The 24,228-nt window shown below is 48.2% G+C and overlaps 1 protein-coding gene across 2 annotated transcripts; it reads left to right on the forward strand.

The window, feature by feature from the left end:
• Window positions 1-8,294: 8,294 nt before the first annotated feature.
• rspry1 (ring finger and SPRY domain containing 1) lies at window positions 8,295-22,313 on the forward strand. Of its 2 annotated transcripts, XR_014088012.1 has the most exons (16): window positions 8,295-8,641; window positions 11,688-12,276; window positions 14,759-14,811; window positions 16,338-16,450; window positions 16,705-16,831; window positions 16,955-17,013; window positions 17,385-17,451; window positions 18,901-19,032; window positions 19,109-19,224; window positions 19,582-19,725; window positions 19,793-19,904; window positions 20,061-20,163; window positions 20,530-20,682; window positions 20,823-20,927; window positions 21,028-21,361; window positions 21,534-22,313. XR_014088012.1 is itself a non-coding variant. In XM_008412692.3 (15 exons), exons 2-15 carry the CDS (start codon window positions 11,891-11,893, stop codon window positions 21,122-21,124), a joined length of 1,767 nt encoding a protein of 588 aa, XP_008410914.2. In that variant the 5' UTR covers window positions 8,295-8,641; window positions 11,688-11,890; the 3' UTR covers window positions 21,125-22,313. The 2 variants fall into 2 exon arrangements, 1 of the variants encoding a protein (XP_008410914.2); XM_008412692.3 differs by having other exon boundaries at window positions 21,028-22,313.
• The last annotated feature ends 1,915 nt before the right edge of the window (window positions 22,314-24,228 follow it).

Below are 24,228 nucleotides of genomic sequence, written 5' to 3' on the forward strand. Positions count from 1 at the left end.
CTCCACCTGCTCTGCTCCATCTGCTCCACCTGCTCTGCTCCACCTGCTCTGCTCCATCTGCTCTGCTCCACCTGCTCTGCTCCATCTGCTCTGCTCCATCTGCTCTGCTCCATCTGCTCTGCTCCACCTGCTCTGCTCCATCTGCTCCACCTGCTCTGCTCCACCTGCTCCACCTGCTCTGCTCCACCTGCTCTGCTCCACCTGCTCTGCTCCACCTGCTCCACCTGCTCTGCTCCATCTGCTCTGCTCCACCTGCTCTGCTCCACCTGCTCTGCTCCATCTGCTCTGCTCCACCTGCTCCACCTGCTCTGCTCCACCTGCTCTGCTCCACCTGCTCTGCTCCATCTGCTCTGCTCCACCTGCTCCATCTGCTCTGCTCCATCTGCTCCATCTGCTCTGCTCCATCTGCTCTGCTCCATCTGCTCCATCTGCTCTGCTCCACCTGCTCCACCTGCTCTGCTCCACCTGCTCTGCTCCACCTGCTCTGCTCCACCTGCTCTGCTCCATCTGCTCCATCTGCTCTGCTCCACCTGCTCCACCTGCTCTGCTCCACCTGCTCTGCTCCACCTGCTCTGCTCCATCTGCTCTGCTCCACCTGCTCCATCTGCTCTGCTCCATCTGCTCCATCTGCTCTGCTCCACCTGCTCCACCTGCTCTGCTCCATCTGCTCCATCTGCTCTGCTCCACCTGCTCCACCTGCTCTGCTCCACCTGCTCTGCTCCATCTGCTCTGCTCCATCTGCTCCACCTGCTCTGCTCCATCTGCTCTGCTCCATCTGCTCTGCTCCATCTGCTCTGCTCCACCTGCTCTGCTCCACCTGCTCTGCTCCATCTGCTCTGCTCCACCTGCTCCATCTGCTCTGCTCCATCTGCTCCATCTGCTCTGCTCCATCTGCTCCACCTGCTCCATCTGCTCTGCTCCACCTGCTCCATCTGCTCCACCTGCTCTGCTCCATCTGCTCTGCTCCACCTGCTCTGCTCCACCTGCTCTGCTCCATCTGCTCTGCTCCACCTGCTCCACCTGCTCTGCTCCATCTGCTCCATCTGCTCTGCTCCATCTGCTCCACCTGCTCTGCTCCCTCACACCAGAGCGACTTCTCCTGCAGGAAACTGCTCATGTCTCAGAAATGACCTTGGTCTTCATCTTGCTGCTCATCCAGTGATAACGTTACATCTGGGGCCGATGCCAGCATCTTCATGCTGTGCTGATCCGTTCTGGTGTTATGGAGAGAACACATCGTTCGGTCATCTGACCCGGCTTGGGCACTCTGGTTTCTTTCTTCGTGTCCTTGCAGTAAACGTACTCCGGGTTTCACCTGAACACTGGGCAGTTACAAAAGCTTTTTCTCTGACTGACAAGCACACTTTGCCAGGCCCCTTTTACATTTCTCCAGAAATCTTCTAGTTAAGTTATAATGTTGAGCCAGAAATGTTGGTACCCAGATTCCTCATGATAAAAGGCAGAGACTGCGACCCGGACCGAGGCCTGACGCAGCCGACCCGAACTCGACTCCCGTTCCTCTGCAGGATCTCCTGCCCCTCCTCCAACAGGCGACCCAGACACAGAGGGCATTTAGGGGCATTTAAATACAGGCCACTAGTGCCAAAAGATTAGAATTGAGCGAACAAAACAGATTTCTGGAATGACAGTTAATTGCCAGAAAGTGCCTAAAAATGTTCAAAAGCAGGACTTTGACTTATCAAGACAGGAAGTCATAATCCCAACTACAACTGCAGGTGTGGACGGATTCCCAGTGTGGCCTTCCTCCATCAGCGCAGCGTTACCAACTCTCCTGCATCTTCTACCAAAATGATGATGATGGTGATGATGATGATGACGTCACAGTTCAAGACGAGCAGCAGATGTTGAGAAATCAGGTTTATATGCAGAATTTTGGAAATGAGCCCAAATGAGCAGAAGAACGATATTTAAAGGGCAGCATTATGCGTTCTCCAGGCACAGACTGCTTTTTTATACATCAAGTACGACTTCAAAGAAATCTGACTTTCCCCTCATGGTCATTTCTGATGCCTTGAAATTGGCCCTCTGTCTCTTTAAGAAACTCCTACTCTTTCCGTCACTCCTTCAGCACGTCATTACAACAACGCTCCTCCATGATGCCACTTACAACAGTTATCAGGAGATCCACAGTTCCACCAGGTGTTTGCTAATGACTGCTGCCACTAGTCTGGAGGAGCTGACAAGGAGCGCTCAACTGGAGACGGCCGCTCCAAGGCAGAGCTTTGGGTAAAGAGGCGGAGCTTTGTGAGATCAAGCGTTTAGGCACCCAAGAATGGTTGCCATGGAGATTAAAGGACTTCTCAGACATGCTTGAAAGAATCAAGGCAACAATCCAGGTTTGTTTTTGATGACGGAATAACATTCTAACATGCTGGAAACATTTTTTAAAAGTCAATTTTACGTATCACTCCAACCCCTTTTAATATTTCATCATCAAAGCTGAAGTTTGTAACTTTTACACAAATAAATTTGTACATATTAGTTCAAACTGTCTCCATGTTGTGACAGTTTGAGACAGATAATCTGAACGGATCGATCTTCAGCCTGAGCAGATGCTGCTGTCTGAAGAAATGACCCGCTTTGTCCAAAAACAACCAATCAGAGCCTGGAGGCGGGGCTTAGTGCTGTCAATAATCCTCATGTACTCACTGCTCAATGTGAATGTTGGAGAAACAGCTTCATTACAGAGAAAATGTTATCTTGCCGTCATGAGTGGCTATGCTAACTAGCCTTAGCATTCATGGCAGGCTATGCTAGTGGAAGAGTGAAAATTGGAGTTATGAAAATGTAAAATGTTTTGGAAATGCTTTATTTTGAAAGGCTCCCCACCTGTCGGAGGGGCCAAAGGGGTCGGGTGCAGTGTGTAACGGCAGCCGAGGGAGGGGACCCTGGCGGTCTGATCCTCGGCTGCAGAAGCTCTTGGGACGTGGAACGTCACCTCTCTGGTGGGGAAGGAGCCGGAGCTAGTGTGCGAGGCTGAGAGGTTCCGGCTAGAAATAGTCGGTCTCACCTCGACGCATGGCTCTGGTTCTGGAACCAGTCTCCTTGAGAGGGGCTGGACGTACTTCCACTCTGGAGTTGCCCACGGTGAGAGGCATCAGGCAGGAGTGGGCATACTTGTTGCCCCCCATCTTGGCGCCTGTACGTTGGGGTTCACCCCGGTGAACGAGAGGGTAGCCTCCCTCCGCCTACGGGTGGGGGGACGGGTTCTGACTGTTGTCTGTGCTTACGGGCAGAACAACAGTTCAGATTACCCACCCTTCTTGGAGTCCTTAGAGGGGGTACTGGAGAGTGCCCCTCCTGGGGACTCCCTTGTTCTACTGGGGGACTTCAACGCTCACGTGGGCAATGACAGTGAGACCTGGAGAGGCGTGGTTGGGAGGAACGGCCCCCCCAATCTGAACCCAAGCGGTGTTCTGTTGTTGGACTTCTGTGCTCGTCACGGATTGTCCATCATGAACACCATGTTCAGGCATAAGGGCGTCCATATGTGCACTTGGCACCAGGACGCCCTAGGCCACAGTTCGATGATTGACTTTGTTATCGTCTCATCGGATTTGCGGCCGTATGTCTTGGACACTCGGGTGAAGAGAGGTGCGGAGCTGTCCACTGACCACTACCTGGTGATGAGTTGGCTCCGGTGCTAGGGGAGGAAGCCGGTCAGACCTGGCAGGCCCAAACATGTAGTGAGGGTCTGCTGGGAACATCTGGCGGAGTCCCCTGTGAGACGGAGCTTCAACTCTCATCTCCGGCAGAACTTCGAACACGTTCCGGGGGAGGTGGGGGACATTGAGCCTGAGTGGACCATGTTCCGTACCTCCATTGCCAAGGCAGCTTATCGGAGCTGCAGCCGCAAAGGTGTTGGTGCCTGTCGTGGCGGCAACCCTCGAACCCGTTGGTGGACACCTTCGGTGAGGGATGCTGTCAAGCTGACGAAAGAGTCCTATTGGGCCTTTTTGGCCTGTGGGACTCCAGAAGCAGCTGATGGGTACCGGCGGGCGAAACGGCATGCGGCTCAGGTGGTCGCTGAGGCAAAAACTCGGGTGCGGGAGGAGTTTGGAGAGGCCATGGAGACAGACTTCCGTACGGCTTCGAGGCGATTCTGGTCCACCATCCGGCGTCTCAGGAGGGGGAAGCAGTGCAGAACCAACACTGTTTATAGTGGGGATGGTGTGCTGCTGACTTCAACTTGGGACGTTGTGGGCCGGTGGGCAGAATACTTTGAAGACCTCCTCAATCCCACCAACATGCCTTCTGTTGAGGAAGCTGAGCCCGGGGACTCTGGGTTGGGCTCTCCAATCTCTGGGGACAAGGTCACCAAGGTGGTCAAAAAGCTCCTCGGTGGCAGGGCCCCGGGGGTGGATGAGATCCGCCCGGAGTTCCTTAAGGCTCTGGATGTTGCGGGGTTGTGTTGGCTCACGCGACTCTGCAATCTCGCATGGACATCGGGGGCAGTTCTCCTGGATTGGCAGACTGGGGTGGTGGTCCCCCTGTTTAAAAAGGGGGACCGGAGGGTGTGCTCCAATTACAGGGGAGTCACACTCTTAAGCCACCCTGGTAAGGTCTATTCAGGGGTCCTGGAGAGGAGGGTCCTTCGGATAGTCGAACCTCGGATTCAGGAAGAGCAGTGTGGTTTTCGTCCTGGTCGTGGAACACTGGACCAGCTCTACACCCTCAGCAGGTCCTGGAGGGTTCTGGGAGTTCGCCCAACCAGTCTACATGTGTTTTGTGGACTTGGAGAAGGCGTTCGACCGTGTCCCTCGGGGGGCCCTGTGGGGGTTACTCCGGGAGTATGGGGTACCGGGCCCTTTGATACGGGCTGTCAGGTCCCTGTATGACCGGTGTCAGAGTCTGGTCCGCATTGCCGGCAGTAAGTCGGGCTCGTTTCCGGTGAGAGTTGGACTCCGCCAAGGCTGCCCTTTGTCACCGATTCTGTTCATTACCTTCATGGACAGAATCTCTGACCAGCCGAGGTGTTGATCCGTTTTGGTGGCCTTAGGATCACATCTCTGCTTTTTGCGGATGATGTGGTTCTGTTGGCTTCATCAGATCATGATCTGAAGCTCTCACTGGAGCGGTTCGCAGCCGAGTGTGAAGCGGCCGGGATGAGGCTCAGTGCCTCTAAATCCGAGGCCATGGTCTTGAGCCGGAAAAGGGTAGAGTGCCTTCTCCGGGTCAGGGGGGTCGTCCTGCCTCAAGTGGAGGAGTTTAAGTATCTGGGGATCTTGTTCACGAATGAGGGAAGAAGGGAGATCGACAGGCGGATTGGGGCAGCGTCTGCCGTGAAGCGGGCGCTGTACCGGTCCATCATGGTGAAGAGAGAGCTGAGCCAAAAAGCGAAGCTCTCGATTTACCGGTCGATCTACGTTCCCACCCTCATCTATGGTCATGAGCTTTGGGTCATGACCGAAAGAACGAGATCACGGGTACAAGCGGCTGAAATGGGTTTCCTCCTCCGCAGGGAGGCTGGGCTCTCCCTTAGAGAGAGAAGCTCGGTCATCCAGGAAGGACTCAGAGTAGAGCCGCTGCTCCTCCACGTCGAGAGGAGCCAGTTGAGGCTCGGGCATCTGGTCAGGATGCCTCCTGGACGCCTCCCTGGTGAGGAGTTCAGGTCCCACCGGGAGGAGGGGAGACCCAGGACACGGTGGAGGGACGATGTCTCTCTATGGCCTGGAAACGCCTTGGGGTTCCTGGAGGAGCTGGAAGAAGTGGCTGGGGAGGGAAGTCTGTGAAAAGCGATCGTTCGGTGACAACTGAGTGCGGGACAGCTGCAGCTTAGCAGAGAGCAAAGGGGGTTGAGGGGTAGGTGATTGAGCAGCACCACAGGGAGGGATGACCAACGGCTGAGAAGGTTGGTGGCTTTGCTTATTGAGGTTTTGACCCCAAGTTTACAAGCCACTAACCTGCTTCTCTAGCCTCAGTGGTTCCGGTCCTGTTGCTGGTGGACGTCTGTTCCATACTCATTCTCAATAAATCATTTGCTTTTCTATTGTCTGGCTGAAATTCTGGGTCCTCTGTTCTGAACGTTACAAGACATGAGCTACTGAGGCAGCAGACAGTCATTTTTATATGCTGTATGAATGTTTGGCTCAATCTGATTGGCGGGTTTTAATTAAACCTTGCTGTTAACATCAGGTTTTATAACTTGAAGTGGTGGTGCCTCTTCAGATTTACTGAAGATTTGCATCTCAAGGCTTCTGGTTAAATAAATTTGCATGCTCCAAAAGATTGGCTTGCATTATTTTACCTCATAACATAAAACCAGAGAGGTTTGTCTTACACTGAAAGACGACTGAAGGTCTTCAGTCTTGTTGGCTCAGATAAAGCATGAAACCAGCAGGAACTAGTTCAGCAGGAACTCGTCTTCTATCTGGACCTCAGGTTGTCCATCAGTTCATTCAGTATCATCTGTTTCTGCCAGGCTGAGGTGAACCACAGACTAACCCCAACGCCCTCAAAGAAAACACAACCGTAGGAAATGGCTTTAAAACCCCGAAGAAGATGGGTTCAAAGGGCTTCCACCTCATCTGTGTGAGCTGGAACTGATAGTGGATGCATCTTCATTCATTCAGCTGTTTGACCCCTGGATCTGCAGGTGGATCTTTAGGTGCAGCTTCTGCTGCTGGAACAAATGCAACCAAAATAAAAATGGAGAGGAAAAATGTTCAGGAAGCTCAGGGGCAGGGGAAACAATTCACGGAGATGATCAAACCTCTGACAAAGAAGCTGGAAGAGATAATGAGCACATGTAAAAAGTTGGGTGAAGAATCATCAGTAGTTCTGGCAAATTATGCTCTGAGAGAGATGGAACATTTTCTGGTTCTGCTTGTAAAGGTGGAAGAGTAAAGGCATGTCTCTTGTACTGGTCTTAGTGGAAAATACAATTCTTGATCTGCTAGCACTCGTCTGTGTCTTTCCAACCCCTGAGACAGATGAACAGCTGAGAAAGTTCATCGTAGACTCAGCTGATCAGAGTGAAAACTTTAAAGATTTTGTAAAGATGAAGCAAAAACTCAGTTTACAGGAGAACAATCAGACCCTAATGAGCTAGCTGATCTGTTTTATTATAATTACCTTTTTTATTGCATTTAGAGTTACAGATGTATATTCTGTACAGTCAGCTTCATAAAACAAAGTATCAAACTCTTCAGATCAGAACAGGAAAACTGTCCTTCACATGTAAATATTGTAAATATTACAGTAATATCTGTTAACTCAGACTGCTGAGTTCAGAGTCCATAAATCAGGCTTTTTTAAATGTTTTATTAAACCCGACATTCAGTTCAGTCAATAGATCATTTAATGTTTTCACGTTTTAAAATTCGGTGAGATTTGTTTTTATTTTCTGATCATATAATCAAATAAAGTTCTTGGAATAATTTATGTGCTCATCTTCTTCCTCATCTTCTCTGTAAGTTTGAATCCGCCTCCACCACCAGGGGCGCTGTCTGGTTCTTTATCAGATTTATCTCAACTGGTTTCCATAAACATCAGCTTCTGCATGTTATTTTTGATTTTTTGTGTCCTGTAGTGGGAAATTTTATTATAAAGTAACACCTGCTGGTTGTGTCATGTCTTTATTAGTCCATGAACTCTCACCATATGCACCTGGATGTTTTCTTGCAGCTGCCTGGGAGTCAGAGCGACTCGGGTTGGATCCGTCATTAAAAACTACGGCAAGCCGTTGGTAGATTAACACAGTAAAAACCGTTGAAAATAACTTATTTATACATGTCACAATTTATAGATTTAGTTTAAAAACTAAATATTTAGCCTTACAATTAAATATTTAGTTAGAAAGCTAAATATTTGGTTTCCAAATACCTATTTATTTCTAACTAAATATTTAGCTCTTAACTATTTACTTAACACACTAATCATTGAATTTACAAACCAAATATTTAATTTTCAAACTAAACATGGCTAAATATTCAGGTCCAAGCTGAATATTTAGAAAATATACAAACTGGTTTGAACGTCGGAACATCAAAAATATTTAGCTTTCCTGCTAAATATTTAGTTAGTAAGTTAAATATTTAGTTCGGAAAATAAATATTTAATTTGGAGCGAAATATTTGATTTTTTTTACAGCTACATAGTTAGCTCAGACTTAACCATTTGGTTGAGCACTAAATATTTAGCTTAAAAAACAAAATATTTTAATGACGGGCTAAATAAACCAAATTATTGCTGTATTTTTTGTGACTAAATGTCAGCAAGTGTCACCCCGTAAACGTGACTGTGAAAATATCCTAGCGGAAGTCCGCCTTTCTCCTCCCTCGCCTCCACCACAGAAGAAGAAGAAGAAAATGAGGAGCAGCCTTTAGCTGCCGACGCTACGCGGAACTTAGCGAGCAGCTAGCTGTGTAGCCTGCCCGCTGCTGGTATCTGGGGATTCATTTGATCTAACAGAGCCTTTCGGTGCTGCAGTCACCAGCCAGGCGGTGTGAATGTCCCGCAGAGCTTCCGTAGAGTTTATTATCACCTTCAGCTGGCTGTTTCTGTTGTTTCTGACAGGAAACCGGAGGAGTGTTGAGCTAGGCTAACAGTTAGCAAGCTAGCTTGCTAACCATTTTGTTCTGGATCCAGTTCGCTTTAAACCGGCTCATACCGCAGCTCTGTGAGTATACTTTTATTTTTAAATCGGTGAACTTTAGAGTGAAAATGATGAGTTGACGTTTATTCGGATTGGTTTGTATCTTATAATGTTTATTGGGAGGCTGTCGTGCTAGCCTAGCAGAAAAGCTCTTGTTTATCAACAATGTTTATTTATAAAATATAATTTTACAGATCAGCGACTTCACGAACTTCACCCAGGTTTCCCCCAGAAAACCTGCTAGGCCTGGTGGTTGGGTGCTCGGGCAGTCTTTGGTCCAGCGGCCCGCCTGCTTTTCAGTTAAATGTCTAAAGTTGACAAGAGATTTGAAAATATCCCTGATAATTATGTTATTGGAAGATTATTATTGAACGCCAACTCTAATGTCTTAAAAATGCAAACATAAAAAAAATAAGCAATGCTTAGCCTGGTGGGGACACAAGTAAAGCCTGGTGGCCCGCCAGGCTTATAATACACTGGAGGAAACCCTGATCACTGTTCATGGTTAACAAGAGCCCCACAGTTTTCCCCCAGTAAATTAACATAAGTGAAATTATTGCTCTAGTCCAGTGTTTCTCTACCTTTTTTATGCCGGCGCCCCCCAGCCTTCATCCAGGTCCCTCACCGCCCCATCAAAGCATTTCTAGGCTACTTTTCACTGAATATTGTTTTATTATTAATATTACTATCACTGCTGTTGATGATTTTCATGGTTGTTTCTGGAGTTATCGTCAAACATAATTTAACAGAGAACACAAAAGCCATGGGAATAAAAGTTATTTTCACAGGCGTCTGAAAAATGCAGTGAATGGATATTAACAGCAGCCAATCAGAGTGGATCAATATTCTTATTCTGTGTCATTTTCTAGTTAAGTTTTTCACAAAATGATAAAAGATGTTCAACATGCCAGTTTAAACTCTGATCTATTAGCCACCGACTGAGCTGCAGCATTAAAACATGGATAGAACTGTAACTACATTAATCATAGCTCTTCTTCTCTTCAGTGTTTCTGGTGGTGCAGCTCTGTGCTGCCTTCAGGAGAATGGGACATCAGAGCATCATCCATAAAACTTCATGTGGCATTTATTGTTCAAACCAGAGCTTTCAGTGGAAAAACTAAAGTTCCTTTTAATGCCATATGAGACAGAAACATGGATTATATCTTTATATAGACCTGTCTATTGATTATAGATTAATAGTTTTACTGGACAGAAATTACAAAGAACAAATCTGTTTCTTAAATCCTAATGAGTCAAAGTGTCATGGAGTCATCAGCCTCATGACATTAACACTGACATGAAAAATAATATTGAAGAAATAAATATATCAAATCTAATAAAAACATAAATAAGTGATCAGTTCTTTACTGTTATGGTCTGTAAGATATATTTATTCTCAGTACTAGATGTGGTCTCAACAAACCCATGGCACTTCAACAATATTATTTTACCTTTTATCTAGAAATAGTGTCTGTTTATTCTTGCCATACAGTCTCTGTATTAATTATTGCCATACCAGTTTATTCCTCTGTATTTACTTTAGTTTCTTAGTTTATTCTTTCATTTTGTTCTTCATTCATTTCCATTTAGTTCCCTTTGATTAGTTTTATCCTCTCTTGGTTTATTGCTATGTCCACTTTAGTTTCTTTCCTGTTGCTACATTTATTTTATCGTTTATTGACCATCAGTAATCTTCACTCATCACCTGCTGCGTCGTCTAATCGTCATGTGTTTCACCTGATTTGCCACTCATTGATTTTTCACTATTCACCGCCGGATTCTCTGATCCTGATTCACATCCATGTCCTGGTTCTCCCGTTTCGTCTTTTTTTTTTTTTTTTTTACCATAAGGCACGGAGCGGTCGGGAAGCGCGTATCGATGTAGAAAAGCAGACTGACGGAAACCTTTTAGCTCTGGTATTCTGATTATTAAAATTGAAAAGTGCTGTGGTGCTACCGTTTCATACCAGATCACTTACAGCACCGACGTTAACTCTGATAAATGAACTATAAATGAACGTTCATTTTATAAAACTATAAAATGAGCGTTGTCTATCGTGGTATCAGCCATGGAGGGATTTCTTTATTTAACTTCGTTAATTTTTCAGAGAAATACACAGTGAGGGTATCGTGATTTTAGTAATTTCATGTTTATCAGAGCGATTTTCTGTTGTCCTTCCATGGAAGCAGCAGCATCCAGATGGACATAAAACATTTTTTAATATAAGTTGCTGCTTTAACATGATCACAGAACTGACAAAACATGTACAAAAATCCTCAATAAAACATAAAATATTAGAAAATCAGCCACCAGACAAAGTAAATCACAGCACCGTCATCAGCCGGTGTGACGCTGACCTGATGCGGTGAAGCTACTAGCAGGAGCGGAGCTGCGCCAAAAGCTACAAACGCTGAATAGAAGAAGAGTTGCCATCGATACATTTGCAGCCAGGCATGATTTAATGTTACACAATACAGTTTTAGCAAGTTGCTCAGTCTAAACTAGTATTGTTGTGCATTTAAGGTGTAAAGTTTACCTTCGACCAAACGCCCCCCAAAGGCATCCCAGCGCCCCCTTTTGTAAAAGCGGGGGCGGTACCGCCCCCGTTAAGAAACACTGTTGTAGAAGATCCTCACAGAACTTGAAATAAGACTATTTTCCGTTGCACTTTTAGAAGTATTATTTTCAAAATGTTTCAGTTTAAAGCTACTCTCTGTATCCCAAAGAGAAATTATATTTTTAATAACTCATGTCATCCAGACAGAGGGCAGGAAAGAGCTCCAGTAGCAGTCAGTCTTGCAGTGAATCTGGAGAAGTCTGACTAAAGACAGTTGATGTATGACATTCTCATGCTCAACTGGATGTTCTGTAAGGGTTTGAATTAGATTAGGATTCAGCTCTTTTATAAGATGAAGAACAAATATATTTACAAAGCAAACTGATGCAGTTTCTATACAGAGCTTTAAAGATCAGCTGAACTTTTTGCCATTAGTTTCTCATGTTGCTTGTTGTTACGACTAAATGAATATCTGGAGTTTCTCCTGCTCTGATTGGTTCTTATCTCTGCAGCTCACAGGTCCAGATGAAGCTGTCCTCCTGAACCTGGAGCCCTCAGTGATGTCCACAGCTCGTGTCGCTTCAGGCTCCGCCCCCTGGCATTCAATCTAATCGGCCATGTGACCGATCTCCTCTAGGCAACAGAATGAGCGGCACTGCTGACCCGACCCAGCCCACTGAAACGAGGAGCCCCAAACTGCGGCTCTACAAATGATATGATAGTAGCTGCCTGGATCACTTTCTGTGCCTGTAGGAGCCTTGCCCAGCTGCTGCTGCTCCTCTCCCCTTCGGCGTCCCCGGCCCGGGAGACGCTCGCCGCCGCCCGCCTCAGTGCCATGGGCAACAGCTGCGTGTGCAGAGAGGACAGCGACCTAGAAGACCACCGCCACGACTCGGCCTCCAGAGCCACCCGAGCTCCGGGCCGCCGGGTCGACCACGGCGCCGCTGTTGGAGCCGACTCCACTGACAGAAGCAGCCGGCCCAGAGATCCGGTTCGGCCGCCACGCCGAGGCCGCGGCCCGCACGAGCCCAGGCGGAAGAAGCAGAACGTGGACGGGCTGGTTCTGGATACGCTGGCTGTCATCAGGACGCTGGTGGACAAGTAAGTCTGCAGACAGGAAGGCGGGTCCAATCGGGTGAGCTGGAAGAAATCAGGCACCTGCAGGTCAAGCAGGGCGGTTCCCCCCTTGAAGTCGGGCGGTTCCCCCCTTGAAGTCGGACGGTTCCCCCCTTGAGGTCGGACGGTTACCCCCTTGAGGTCTGGCGGTTCCCCCTGACGTCGGGCAGTTCCCCCCTTGAGGTCTGGCGGTTCCCCCTGATGTCTTGCGGTTCCCACTGATGTCGGGCAGTTCCCCCCTTGAGGTCTGGCGGTTCCCCCTGATGTCTTGCGGTTCCCACTGATGTCAGGCGGTTCCCCCCTTGAGGTCGGGCGGTTACCCCCTTGAGGTCTGGCGGTTCCCCCTGACGTCGGGCAGTTCCCCCCTTGAGGTCTGGCGGTTCCCCCTGATGTCTTGCGGTTCCCACTGATGTCGGGCGGTTCCCCCCTTGAGGTCGGGCGGTTCCCCCATTGACGTCGAGCGGTTCCTCCCCTGAGGTCGGCCGGTTCTCCCCTTGAGGTCTGGCGGTTCCCCCTGACGTCGGGCAGTTCCCCCCTTGAGGTCTGGCGGTTCCCCCTGATGTCGGGCAGTTCCCCCCTTGTGGTCTTGCGGTTCCCCCTGATGTCTTGCGGTTCCCACTGATGTCGGGCGGTTCCTCCCCTGAGGTCGGCCGGTTCTCCCCTTGAGGTCTGGCGGTTCCCCCTGACGTCGGGCAGTTCCCCCCTTGTGGTCTTGCGGTTCCCCCTGATGTCTTGCGGTTCCCACTGATGTCGGGCGGTTCCTCCCCTGAGGTCGGCCGGTTCTCCCCTTGAGGTCTGGCGGTTCCCCCTGACGTCGGGCAGTTCGCCCCTTGAGGTCTGGCGGTTCCCCCTGATGTCGGGCAGTTCCCCCCTTGAGGTCTGGCGGTTCCCCCTGATGTCGGGCAGTTCCCCCCTTGTGGTCTTGCGGTTCCCCCTGATGTCTTGCGGTTCCCACTGATGTCGGGCGGTTCCCCCCTTGAGGTCGGGCGGTTCCCCCCTTGAGGTCGGGCGGTTCCCCCCTTGAGGTCGGGCGGTTCCCCCCTTGAGGTCGGACGGTTCCCCCTGACGTCGGGCAGTTCCCCCCTTGAGGTCTGGCGGTTCCCCCTGATGTCGGGCAGTTCCCCCTAAGTTCGGGTGGTTCTGTGATTCTCCATCTTGGTTCTCACTGCTCATTTCCTGTCTCAGAAGCTCTCACCGTGTTAAACCTGCAGGTCACCAGAGCGGCGTTAGCAGGAGCTTCCTGGTTTGTGGTGACGTAATGTTAGCAGTGGGACTCTGCTGGTTCTGATCTGTTGCTTAGGAACTGAGATGCTGAAGAAGAGCAGGGAGGAAAATGTTTTAATCTGTTTTCTTTTCCTTGCACGGTAACAGACCTCCTGAGGCTCACTGACCCCATATGGGTTAGAAGGTTCTGGTTGAACTGTGACCAGGTGTTCTGGTCTAATGATGTCATAGTTTCTGTTAAGCTGCTGCATTTTAATACCTCTGGATATTTCTAAGCTCTGCTGTTCAGGCAGCTAACCTCCCGTTGTGCCTTTTACCTCTGCTGTTTTTTATCTCAGCTGGATGTTCTCCGTTCCCAGCAGAGTTGGACCAGTTCAGCCCAGTTCAGCTGGGGGCTGTTTGAGCAGTTTCCAGTCAGCAGCAGCAGAATCGCCACCTAACCAGAGCAGAGCATCATGTGTCGGATCCAGCAGTACCGACTCTTGTCTGTCTTATGTTTGGTTCACTGGAACCTCAGACTTATTATGCTAATGCTCCGTCAGGCTTTTAGCTCCAAAGCCGTTCATAAAACACACATTACTATTATATCCTAGGGTGGGACTTCAACATGTTAATTTCTATTTATAAATTACAGACATATTAAAATGTTCAACGCAATTAATCTTTTATTTTTACATACCAAAGTCCAGCGCCAGAACCATAAATGTGACGGACGAGCTGCATCCGCTAGCAGCAGCAGCGACTCCTCTTGCTTCATTTCCGCTTCTGAATGATCTGATTGGACGATGCAAAAGACTGCTCTTCTGTTCAAATTGTGCTGAAAGGAGTAAGCCTATCAGAAGCTATGCTAGCATGAATAGCATCTCGATGCTAGCATGTAGCAGCTAATGCTAATGTCAGTGTCCACAGTCCAGATTTCTAAAGATCCATGAACGATCAGAGAAACTCTGGAAAGATGAACAGATAGAAAAACGTTTTGCTCCAATATGATGAAGAACCTGAAGATTAAAAACTAAAGATTTTTGTTGCTGAGCTCAAGTTGACATTGATTCAATAATTTAGCAGCAAAAAGGGGATTTTAATTCAAATTGCTGCTGATTTAGTCGATTACATAGTTTTTGATGAGTTGTGATTAGTTACAGACACTGAGGTTACGTCTATGAAAAGTTGGATAGATTTCCTGCAGCTAATTCGGGTGAAGTGCAGGATGTTCACCTGTGATGACGTGTTTTGTGTCTTTCAGTGACCAGGAGCCTCCTTATTCCATGATCACGCTGCATGAGATGGCAGAGACCGGTAAGTCGCTTACAGCAACACATGAGCTTCCATCTTGATCTGTGACGCGCCGTCATCAGACGCTGACTTGGTCCTGATCAGATTGTTCAGATAAAAGCTGGTTTAGGTATTTGATTGGTTCCTGGGTCTCAGCAGATCCTCTCTGGACTGAAACATGTCTGCTGCCTCACCTAGAATCTTCCTCATTCTGTCTGGCCTGATCCAGACTTTCCCCTGTCTAATGTCTGCATGAACTGCATTAGACGTCAGTAATCCAGCAGGATTATGAGATGGTTTCCTTTAACTGTGGGAATCTCTCTGCAGCGTTTGTTGGGTGGAAGTTTGGGTCGACTCGGCCTGAGGAGACGGATGAACGTTCAGCATCAGCTCCCTTCCTGCTGGGTTCTGTTATATTTGCTGAGTTTTCCTTGGGGCTGTGCGGCTGCAGGTTCTGTCCATGGTGCCGGTCTGCGTTCCTCCGGTGCCGTGTGGCTCTGCAGCGAAGCGTCTGCTGTCAGGCTGACGCTTCGCTGCATTATTCATGAGCAGGTTGACTTGCACACTATGGAGGACCAAAACCGACAAGTAAAAGCATAAATATACATTTAGTTTTTCCTTTTCTTTACACGAGTTTCCCTCAAGTAACATATTTTCTTTTTCATTTCCCCTAAAGATGCGTTTTTGTCAAGAAAAGCAAATATTTAGTTTTGTCTCTTCCTCATACAATCCCTCGTTCTTTTGTCATCGTTATGCTAATGAGGAGCCGCCTCCTACGTCCTGCTCCTCTGCTATTGGCCAATGGGTTTGGAACCAGCGTCACTGCGTCAGACGTTGTTTAGCTCCAGCCGCTCGCTGCCATCTTTACAGGCCACAGACCACAACTAACTTCATCCCGGTGGTTTTATTGTTACTGACTGCAGTGAAGTTAGTTTAGATTTGGATGTTGGATTTTCCAGTAACTGATCTGAAGCGGCGCTTATCTCAAGGTTGGTCCGATTTATGAACGATGATTTCGGCCAGCCGATCTCCAGCTCCCTCCTCAGCGCTTCACTTAGGGGCTGTCAGCAAATCTGAACCAAACACTCCTGTCACACAAATGTTAGCAAATGTCTTGTGACCAACATGAGACACAAAGCCCTCTATTAAAATGTCCAGTCATATTCAATGTTTTAAATAGCTTTAATGTTAAATATGTTTTCTTCGATAGCTTCCATATTGTGGAAATATGGAAAAGGAAAAAGTAAATACACATTTATGTTTTTATTTCTTACTATGTCTGTTTTGGTCCTCCATAGCAAACGAGGTGGGAAGTAATTTATGCGTTAATGAAGAGGAAATGCCTGTTTTCAGGATCTATTATGTTGCTCATGCAGGAGATGAGAAATTAGAACGTGTTAATTTAATAAACTGGAGCTTTTTATTGCTGGTGTCTTGACCAGCTGTGTTCATGAACACATTTAAAGAGGTTTTGAGTTAAAATCTGGTTATTTATTCAGTTTAGTCCCTTCTTTATTAATGATTTCACTGCTGACTCTGTTTTCTCCCAGACGACGGTTGGCTGGAGGTGGTCCAGTCTCTGATTCGAGTGATCCCGCTGGACGACCCGCTCGGTCCTGCAGTCATCACCCTCCTCCTGGATGAGTGTCCTCTTCCAACCAAGGTGTGGAATCTGGGATAATCTGCTTCCCCAGGCTGTTTCAGGCATCAACAATAATCAGGAAGATGCCTGTCTTCATTTTCCAACCTGCCTTTGACTTTCTGTCTCATTGTCTACATGAGCTGTGTCGGAGAATGAGTCACTGAAATGTTTGAGTCATGATCATCTGAGTGGCGGCGTTATGTTGCGCCACAAAACTTGTGGCGATTTGTGGCGCCGTGTGGCGTTTTGTGGATCAACGGCTGTTTTCCTTCCAGGACGCTCTGCAGAAACTGTCGGACATGTTGAGTCTGAGCGCTACGGTGGCCCAGCAGGACGCTCTGAACCCGGCTAAGCACAGAAACACCACAGCCGTCCTGGGCTGCCTGGCTGAGAAACTAGCAGGTACGGTCAGATAGCCCGGCTTCCTGCACCCAGGGGAGTTGGAGCGCTGCTGAACTTTGACCTTATATGCTGCTGGTAACTCTTCATTATTACTCCAGTTACCCAGCTGCTTTCCTCCTCCAGGACCAGCCAGCATTGGGTTGTTGAGTCCTGGAACCCTGGAGTACCTTCTGGAGAGCCTGGTGAGCGCTCTCTGTTTCTGGGTCAGAGGTCATGCATGGTTAGTCCCACTGCATGCTGGGTAATCAAGCAGGACCAGTTGGGACATCTCTCCATCCTGTAATGCAGTGTTTCCCAGCCCTGGTCCTCCAGGCTCACTGTCCTGCATGTTTAGAGGTTTCCCTGCTCTAATGTTCCTGACTCGACTGATTGCAGTTCAGCAAACGGCTGTTAATCAGTCATCGATTGAAATCAGCTGGTCTGAAGCAAGGAAATGCCTAAAACATGCAGGGCAGTGAGCCCTGAGGACCAGGGCTGGGAAACACGCTCTAATGTGTAAATCCGGTCAGACTGTTGAAGGGGAACGTTGCTGACTGCTTGTGTCTCCATGCAGAGCGCCGACTCCCACCCGACGGTCATGCTGTTCGCTCTCATCGCCCTGGAGAAGTTCTCCCAGACCAGTAGGTGGCGCCGACTCCTCAGCGATCTGATCCAGCAGAGAAGCAGTTCATGCAGAGGATTTTAATCTTGACAGTAGGGCTGAAACGATTCCTCGGATGGTTCGAGTCCCTCGATTATTAAAACCCCTTGATTAAAATGTTCCTGCCTGGAAGCTTCGTTAATTTATGTTTCATCATTTAGCGCCGTGTTTCAGCCGGAACATGATCTGCGTTGCGCGGAGCTCTGACTTCCTCTGAGTCGTTGGTGGAAGCTACGTGTTAGCGGCATAACGTCCAATCTGCAGGTTCGGCCCGCGGGGATTTTACTGATTGGTGATAATTCTGGGTTTTCATGGTTTTTGGGACCAATAAACATCCTTAAAATGCCCGGAGCAGAAAGGATGCTGGGAGTCCGGCAGCCTTTCTGCTCCGGAGCTGCTGGTTGGAGCCGAGGAGGATTTATACAGGTGAGCGGAGAGACGGAGCGGCGGGAGGCTGAGGGTTACAGGGCAGCTTTACGGACCAACCGCACAATAAACGTATATCATCCCGGTCCGAACAGACGAGAGGCGGAACATGGCTGGTAGGTGAGCTTCTGAACGGAGGAGCCGTAAACATCCATGTTGCTCCCGGTCTGACCTTCGCCAGGTTGGGGCGAGGTGAGAGTTCATCTGTTAAACTGACTGAAGATGAACAGAAACTAAAAGCTGGAGCATTTTTATAAGTGAGCCTGGAGCTTTATTATTACATTCAGATCTTTGTGTAACTTTTCTTCAGGTTAACTTAGAAAATGAGCCGTTATTGTTTCAGGTTAGTTTCTAAACTACAGAAAAGTAACTTGGGGAAGATCAAATGTGAAAAATGGACTGATATTGATATCTGATCGTAATGCTGGTGTTATGGAAGATTTACCAATATTTCATTTTATACATTATTCATCCATTACTGGATTAATCGTAAGAATAATCAATAGATTACTCGACTACTAAAATATTGGTTTACAATGACGACGCGTCTGCTCAGTCGTCTGGTTTTCTCCTGGCGTCCATGTTTGTTTTCAGCCTAGAATGAGCTGAGCTGACGCTGTGCTGCAGTTTTCATCCCGTTATAGATCATCCACACTCCGGGTTCAGTACTTTCCTTATTGTTCATGAACATTAAAAAACATCCCCAGTTCTTTAATGTTCCTTCACAACACGTTGACAATAAAGCAACAAGGTAAGAAAATCCTCCCTGGACCTCACTGCCCGTCGTAGCGTTTCTCGTCCAGCAGCATCATTTTCCATATATGGTCAGAACCTTTTGCTCCGTTAGGCTCAAACTGCGGTTTAATGTTTTTATGATTGATCAAACTGAACTTTAAAAATGTAATTTAATTCATTCAGAATAATTAGTTTGTTTTACGGTGAAAACATTTGCTGGAATAAGAAGTTTTTTGTTTATTGAATTGGTTTCATCATCTTGTTTCAGGTGAGAACAAGCTGACTGTGTCAGAGTCGTCCATCAGCGATCGACTCGCTGTCCTGGAGTCGTGGGCAGACCACCAGGACTACCTGAAGAGGCAGGTCGGCTTCTGCTCACAGTGGAGCCTGGACAACCTGTGTGAGTAAAACTGGACCGAACCGGGATCAGAAACTAAAGTGGACTCTGCGGAGTGACGCGTTTCTCCTGTGTTCAGTCCTGAAGGACGGCCGTCAGTTCACCTATGAGAAGGTGAACCTGAGCAGCATCAACGCCATGCTGAACAGCAACGACGTCAGCGAGTACCTCAAGATTTCCCCGACTGGATTGGAGGTCAGTCTGAGTTCATTAGAGTGGAGATGGGATTTCTGGATGCTGACCTCTAGTTGACCTCTTTCTGATCTCGGGCAGCTGAGGATGTGAAGGTATCACCAAAGGTCAGCTGAGGTCGGGGCCTGTGTGAGGTTGGATCCCAGCAGTGCTGATGTGAAACGGCAGCTGATTGGCTGCAGCGTTGCATATTTTGCACATGCTGATGTTGGGTGGTTGTATCAAGCAGCAGGGCTCTCAGGCTGCAGGTCTGTCTCAGCGTTGTGAAGCTGCTACTGAGGCGTTGATGCAGATTGAGGCCTCTGGTCTGCAGAGGCTGGTCATCAGCTGAAGGTTTTCCTGTGTCGTGACGTCCTGCAGGCGCGGTGCGACGCCTCGTCCTTTGAGAGCGTGCGCTGTACGTTCTGCGTGGATTCGGGCGTTTGGTACTACGAGGTGACGGTCGTCACATCGGGGGTGATGCAGATCGGATGGGCCACCAAAGACAGCAAGTTCCTCAACCATGTAGGTAGCAGATCTGTGCCGCGCCTCGGCCTGCGTCGCTCTGTTTAACGGCGCTCTGCTCCCGCAGGAAGGCTACGGCATCGGAGACGATGAATATTCATGTGCTTATGATGGCTGCAGGCAGCTCATCTGGTACAACGCTCGCAGTAAACCTCATTCTCATCCTTGCTGGAAGGAGGGTGAGCCTCACATTTAGCGTTTCCTCAACTGTCTGATTGTCACCAACCAAAGAACAAACCAGCTTTTGACGTCTGGGTCGATCTCGGCACTCAGCCGCTAACTGGGTTCGCTTTGAGTGGAAACTGTGAAATCGTTTTGTGAATTGTCTGCTGCAGGAGACGCCATCGGCTTCCTGTTGGATCTGAACAAAAAGCAGATGATCTTCTACCTTAACGGACACCAGCTGCCGCCAGAGAAACAAGTTTTCTCCTCAGCCACGTAAGTTTCAGTGCTGCTTCCTTCATCGCACACAGGAAGTAACGCTTTGAGCAAAACATGGACAGAGACCGTTAGAATCTACTGTAAGGAAGCTTTCTCTCAGGTTTGGAGTGCTCACTTATATTTAAGTAATCAGACTCATTTACAGAAACATAAACATCCTGAGAGGCATAACTAATCAATCTGTTGATCACAGATCAACTAGTAATGTCTGAGGTGGATCTGATGCTCAGTAAACGACTTGGAATGATTTATTTTTCTGTTCGGTCGTATTTATCTTCATGCTTTTAGGTTGTTAATGTTTCCTTTGTGCTGAGGGGTCAGCGGTTCCTCTGGTCCGACTCGTTTCCTGTGGTTCTGCTGCAGGTCGGGTTTCTTCGCCGCCGCCAGCTTCATGTCCTACCAGCAGTGTGAGTTTAACTTCGGGGCCAAGCCGTTCCGCCATCCGCCCTCCGCCAAGTTCAGCACCTTCAACGACTTCGCCTCCCTCAAGCCCACAGAGAAGATCATCCTGCCAAGGTGAGCCCTGCTGCACCAGGGAGTGACCTTTGACCCCCATCCTGTGGCTGGTGCGGTTTCAGCCGCTCTGTGTTCCTGGTTGTCCGTCTGCTCATCCTGTTGTCATGGAAACGGTGATGATCGGTCATTTTGTTCCCCAGACATCGGCGACTGGCCTTACTGAAGCAGGTCAGCATCAGGGACAACTGCTGCACGCTGTGCTGCGACGTCATGGCGGACACGGAGCTGCGGCCCTGTGGACACGGGTAAGACTGCAGACCTGAGGCCGGCTGCGGATGCAGCGGCTGCGGATGCATCTGCATCATCTGCAGCGGCTGCATCACTGACGCTCTCCTCCTCCCGCAGTGGGATGTGCATGGACTGTGCCTTACAGCTGGAGACGTGTCCGCTGTGCCGCCAGGAGATCCAGACCCGAGTCAGACTCATCGCTCACGTCTCCTGACCAACTTCATGCTCTTCCTCCTCCTGCTCCTCTTCCTCCGTCCTGATGAAGATGGCGCCGTGTTTCCCTGAGGAAGAGGAGAGGAGGAGTCTCCTCTTAGTGTTCTGATCCGGAGCGGATCCTGACAGAACCAGCGCCTTGTTGAGGCAGTCCTCAGAGACCTGAGGATCCCTCCTGCAGCTGCAGACGCTGCAGACGGCCTGCACGGCGTCTGCAGGCTGCAGTATTAAATCTGAGGTACAGATGCGTTGATTCCTTCAATATGCTAATTATTGTACTCTAAAGGTAGCATTTAATATTTCCTCCACGGCTTCTGTCTTTCTGAAAGGCCCCAAAACTCTTTGTTTGGCTTTATGCCACATTCTGCCGCTGATGAATTATAAGATTATCATTTATATTCCAAATTCAGTTTGTCCTGCAGCCAGGAAAGGAAACTGAGAACTCCTCAAGCTTCTGTGGTTTCGCCCACATTCAACCCTCCTGTGGAGAACAGCGCCGCCGCTGGCTGGTCTGAGAACAGCGCCGCCGCTGGCTGGTCTGAGAACAGCGCCGCCGCTGGCTGGTCTGAGAACAGCGCCGCCGCTGGCTGGTCTGAGCGTCAGGGTTTCGGTTCTTTCCAGAAATCGTTTCTGCTGTTGCTTTATGGATTCAGCTGCTGGAAATGTTTCCATGAAGCTTCCAGGGTTTCATCAGATCTGATCTGGAAACGGATTCAACTGAAGCAACTAATAGGAACCGGAACATGTCAGGATGCTTCATCAAGTCTCCTGGTTTCCCCCGAGCCGAGGGACGCGGCCTCCTCCCGTCTCTGGGTTCACTGAGCTGGCTTTCATAAACAGGTTCATGTATTTTTGGACGGCAGAATGTCTGAGGAAAAGTTGTTTGTACAACCAAACAAAAGGCTTAAGTAGCTTTTGAAATCAAACAGTGAATCAGTTAAAGGTCAAACAAATCCTGCAGAGGCAGAGGAGTTGATGGAAACCCTGGAAGAAGACGAGTCGGCACCTTAACGTGGAGCAGAAGAATCTGACTGGTTGGAAACCAAGTTCAGGATTGTAAAGATTAATTTGTGACTTGTATTTAAAACGTTTATAAAGGAATTATGATCCGGAGTTCCCAAAGATGTGATTTATTAAGAAATCGTTGTTTCATGATTTGTGATATTTGTAATAAATGTATGTTAATGTGATCTCTGTCTGACTGACTCTGGTTTTCCAGCTTCAGCAAAACTCAGATCCTCAGGAGATCAAGGCAGAAATCCGGGCCAAACAGAACCTGCAGGTTCTGCTCTCAGATCCGACTCTGGACTCCTTTTATCATTCAATCAGATTTTACCTGTACAGCACATTTCAGCAGCAAGGCATTTCAAAGGGCTTTACATGAAACATACACAAAGTCATGCAACATGGAATCAACGATCAAAACGTGACATGAAGTCGATGCGTCGGTGAATTGATCACGTTTCAAATAAAACTAAACGAAGTTCAAACTACGCTGGAGGCTTTAAATAAGCTGGCAGAGTTTGTTGCAACACAGGAAGTGGACCTGCAAAAATAAGAGTCTTGACTAATTGCGGGTTACACATAGAAGCTGAATGCTGCTTCTCCTCGTTTGGTTCTGGTTCTGGGGATGCAGAACCAGAGGCTCAGGCAGGTTGATGCAACAGCAGCAGAACTTTAATGTGTTGTGGTTCTGAACCGTTCAGTGATTTATAAACTAACAGGATTTTAAGGTCTGTTCTCTGGGCTACAGGTGTAGAACTGTAGATCTGGTGTTATGTGCTCCTGGTTCCTGGTTCTGGTCAGAACAGCAGCAGCAGCTTCTGGATCGGCTGCAGCAGCTTCTGCATCGGCTGCAGCAGCTTCTGCATCGGCTGCAGCAGCTTCTGGATCAGCTGCAGCAGCTTCTGGATCGGCTGCAGCAGCTTCTGGATCGGCTGCAGCAGCTTCTGGACCAGCTGCAGCTGGTTGATTGATTTATTAGACCTGATGAGACGCTGCTGCAGGGATCAATAAAGATAAACATGGATGAGTTTCTCTAGATCTGAGACATCAGTCCTCTAATCCTGGAGATGTTCTTCAGGTGGTAGAAGGCCGACTTTGTGACTGTCTTAATGTGGCTCTGAAGGTTCAGGTCAGAGGTCAGAGGTCATCACTACTCCCAGGTTTCAGGCTGATCGCTGGTTTTAGTTGTAATAACTGAAGCTGTGCATTGATTCTGGATCTATAACTCTAGATCTATAACTCTAGATCTATAACTCTAGATCTATAACTCTAGATCGCTCCTCTTTAGGTCCAATAATAACTTCAGTTTTGTTTCTGTTCAGCTGGAGAAAGTTTTGTCTCGTCCTCACATTGATCTGTTCTCAGCATCTGTTCAGTGACTGGATGGGGTCAAAGGTCACCTGGTGACATCGTGATGTAGAGCTGTGTATCATAGATATGGTAGCTGATCCCATTTCCTGTTATAACCTGAGCCAGTGGGAGCAGATAGATATTGAAAAGAAGGGGTCCTAGGATTGAACCTTGGGGTTCCCCACATGTGACCTTTGACCTCTCTGATGAGAAGTTTCCGACTGAAACAAAGAAATCTCAGTTCTTTATGTAGGATTCAAACCAGCTGAGCTCTGGACCAGAGAGTCCGACCCGACTCTCCAGTCGGTTCAGTAAAATGTCCTGGTCAACACTGAGGTCCAACAGAACCAGAACCAGCACTGTGGTTCTCCCACAGTCTGTATTTATGTGGATGTCATTGAACACTTTGACTAGGCCGTCTCCATGCTGTGGTGACCATGGAAACCAGACTGGAAGGAGTCAAAGCGATTCATTATCGTTAGGAAGTTATTTGTTTAAAAACTGCTTTTTCAATAACTGCTGATGAATCAGAGGTCAGAGGTCGGCCTGTAGTTCTGCAGCAGTGATTTTATCAGTGGTTTGATAACAGCTGAAGAGAGCGATGAGCTGCTATTGGATCAGATCATTAATGACAGGCAGGAGTTACAGAAATGTGAGGGTCGGAACTGGAGCTTATCGTTTCTTTTAGGGTTTTAGAACTAAGTAGTAGAAATTGGGCCATCCATCCATCCATCCATCCATCCATCTGTT

Source organism: Poecilia reticulata, chromosome 6 (genome assembly GCF_904066995.2).
Source record: "Poecilia reticulata chromosome 6, P_reticulata-male-v2, whole genome shotgun sequence".
NCBI lineage: Eukaryota > Metazoa > Chordata > Actinopteri > Cyprinodontiformes > Poeciliidae > Poecilia > Poecilia reticulata.

Bases quoted from the DNA above. Each gene is read 5' to 3' on its own strand.
- rspry1 (XM_008412692.3), top strand. From the start codon at position 11,891: ATGATAGTAGCTGCCTGGATCACTTTCTGTGCCTGTAGGAGCCTTGCC. The intron at 16,832-16,954 runs GTACGGTCAGAT...TTCCTCCTCCAG, and splicing joins CCTGGCTGAGAAACTAGCAG to GACCAGCCAGCATTGGGTTG. The intron at 20,164-20,529 runs GTAAGTTTCAGT...GTTCTGCTGCAG, and splicing joins CAAGTTTTCTCCTCAGCCAC to GTCGGGTTTCTTCGCCGCCG.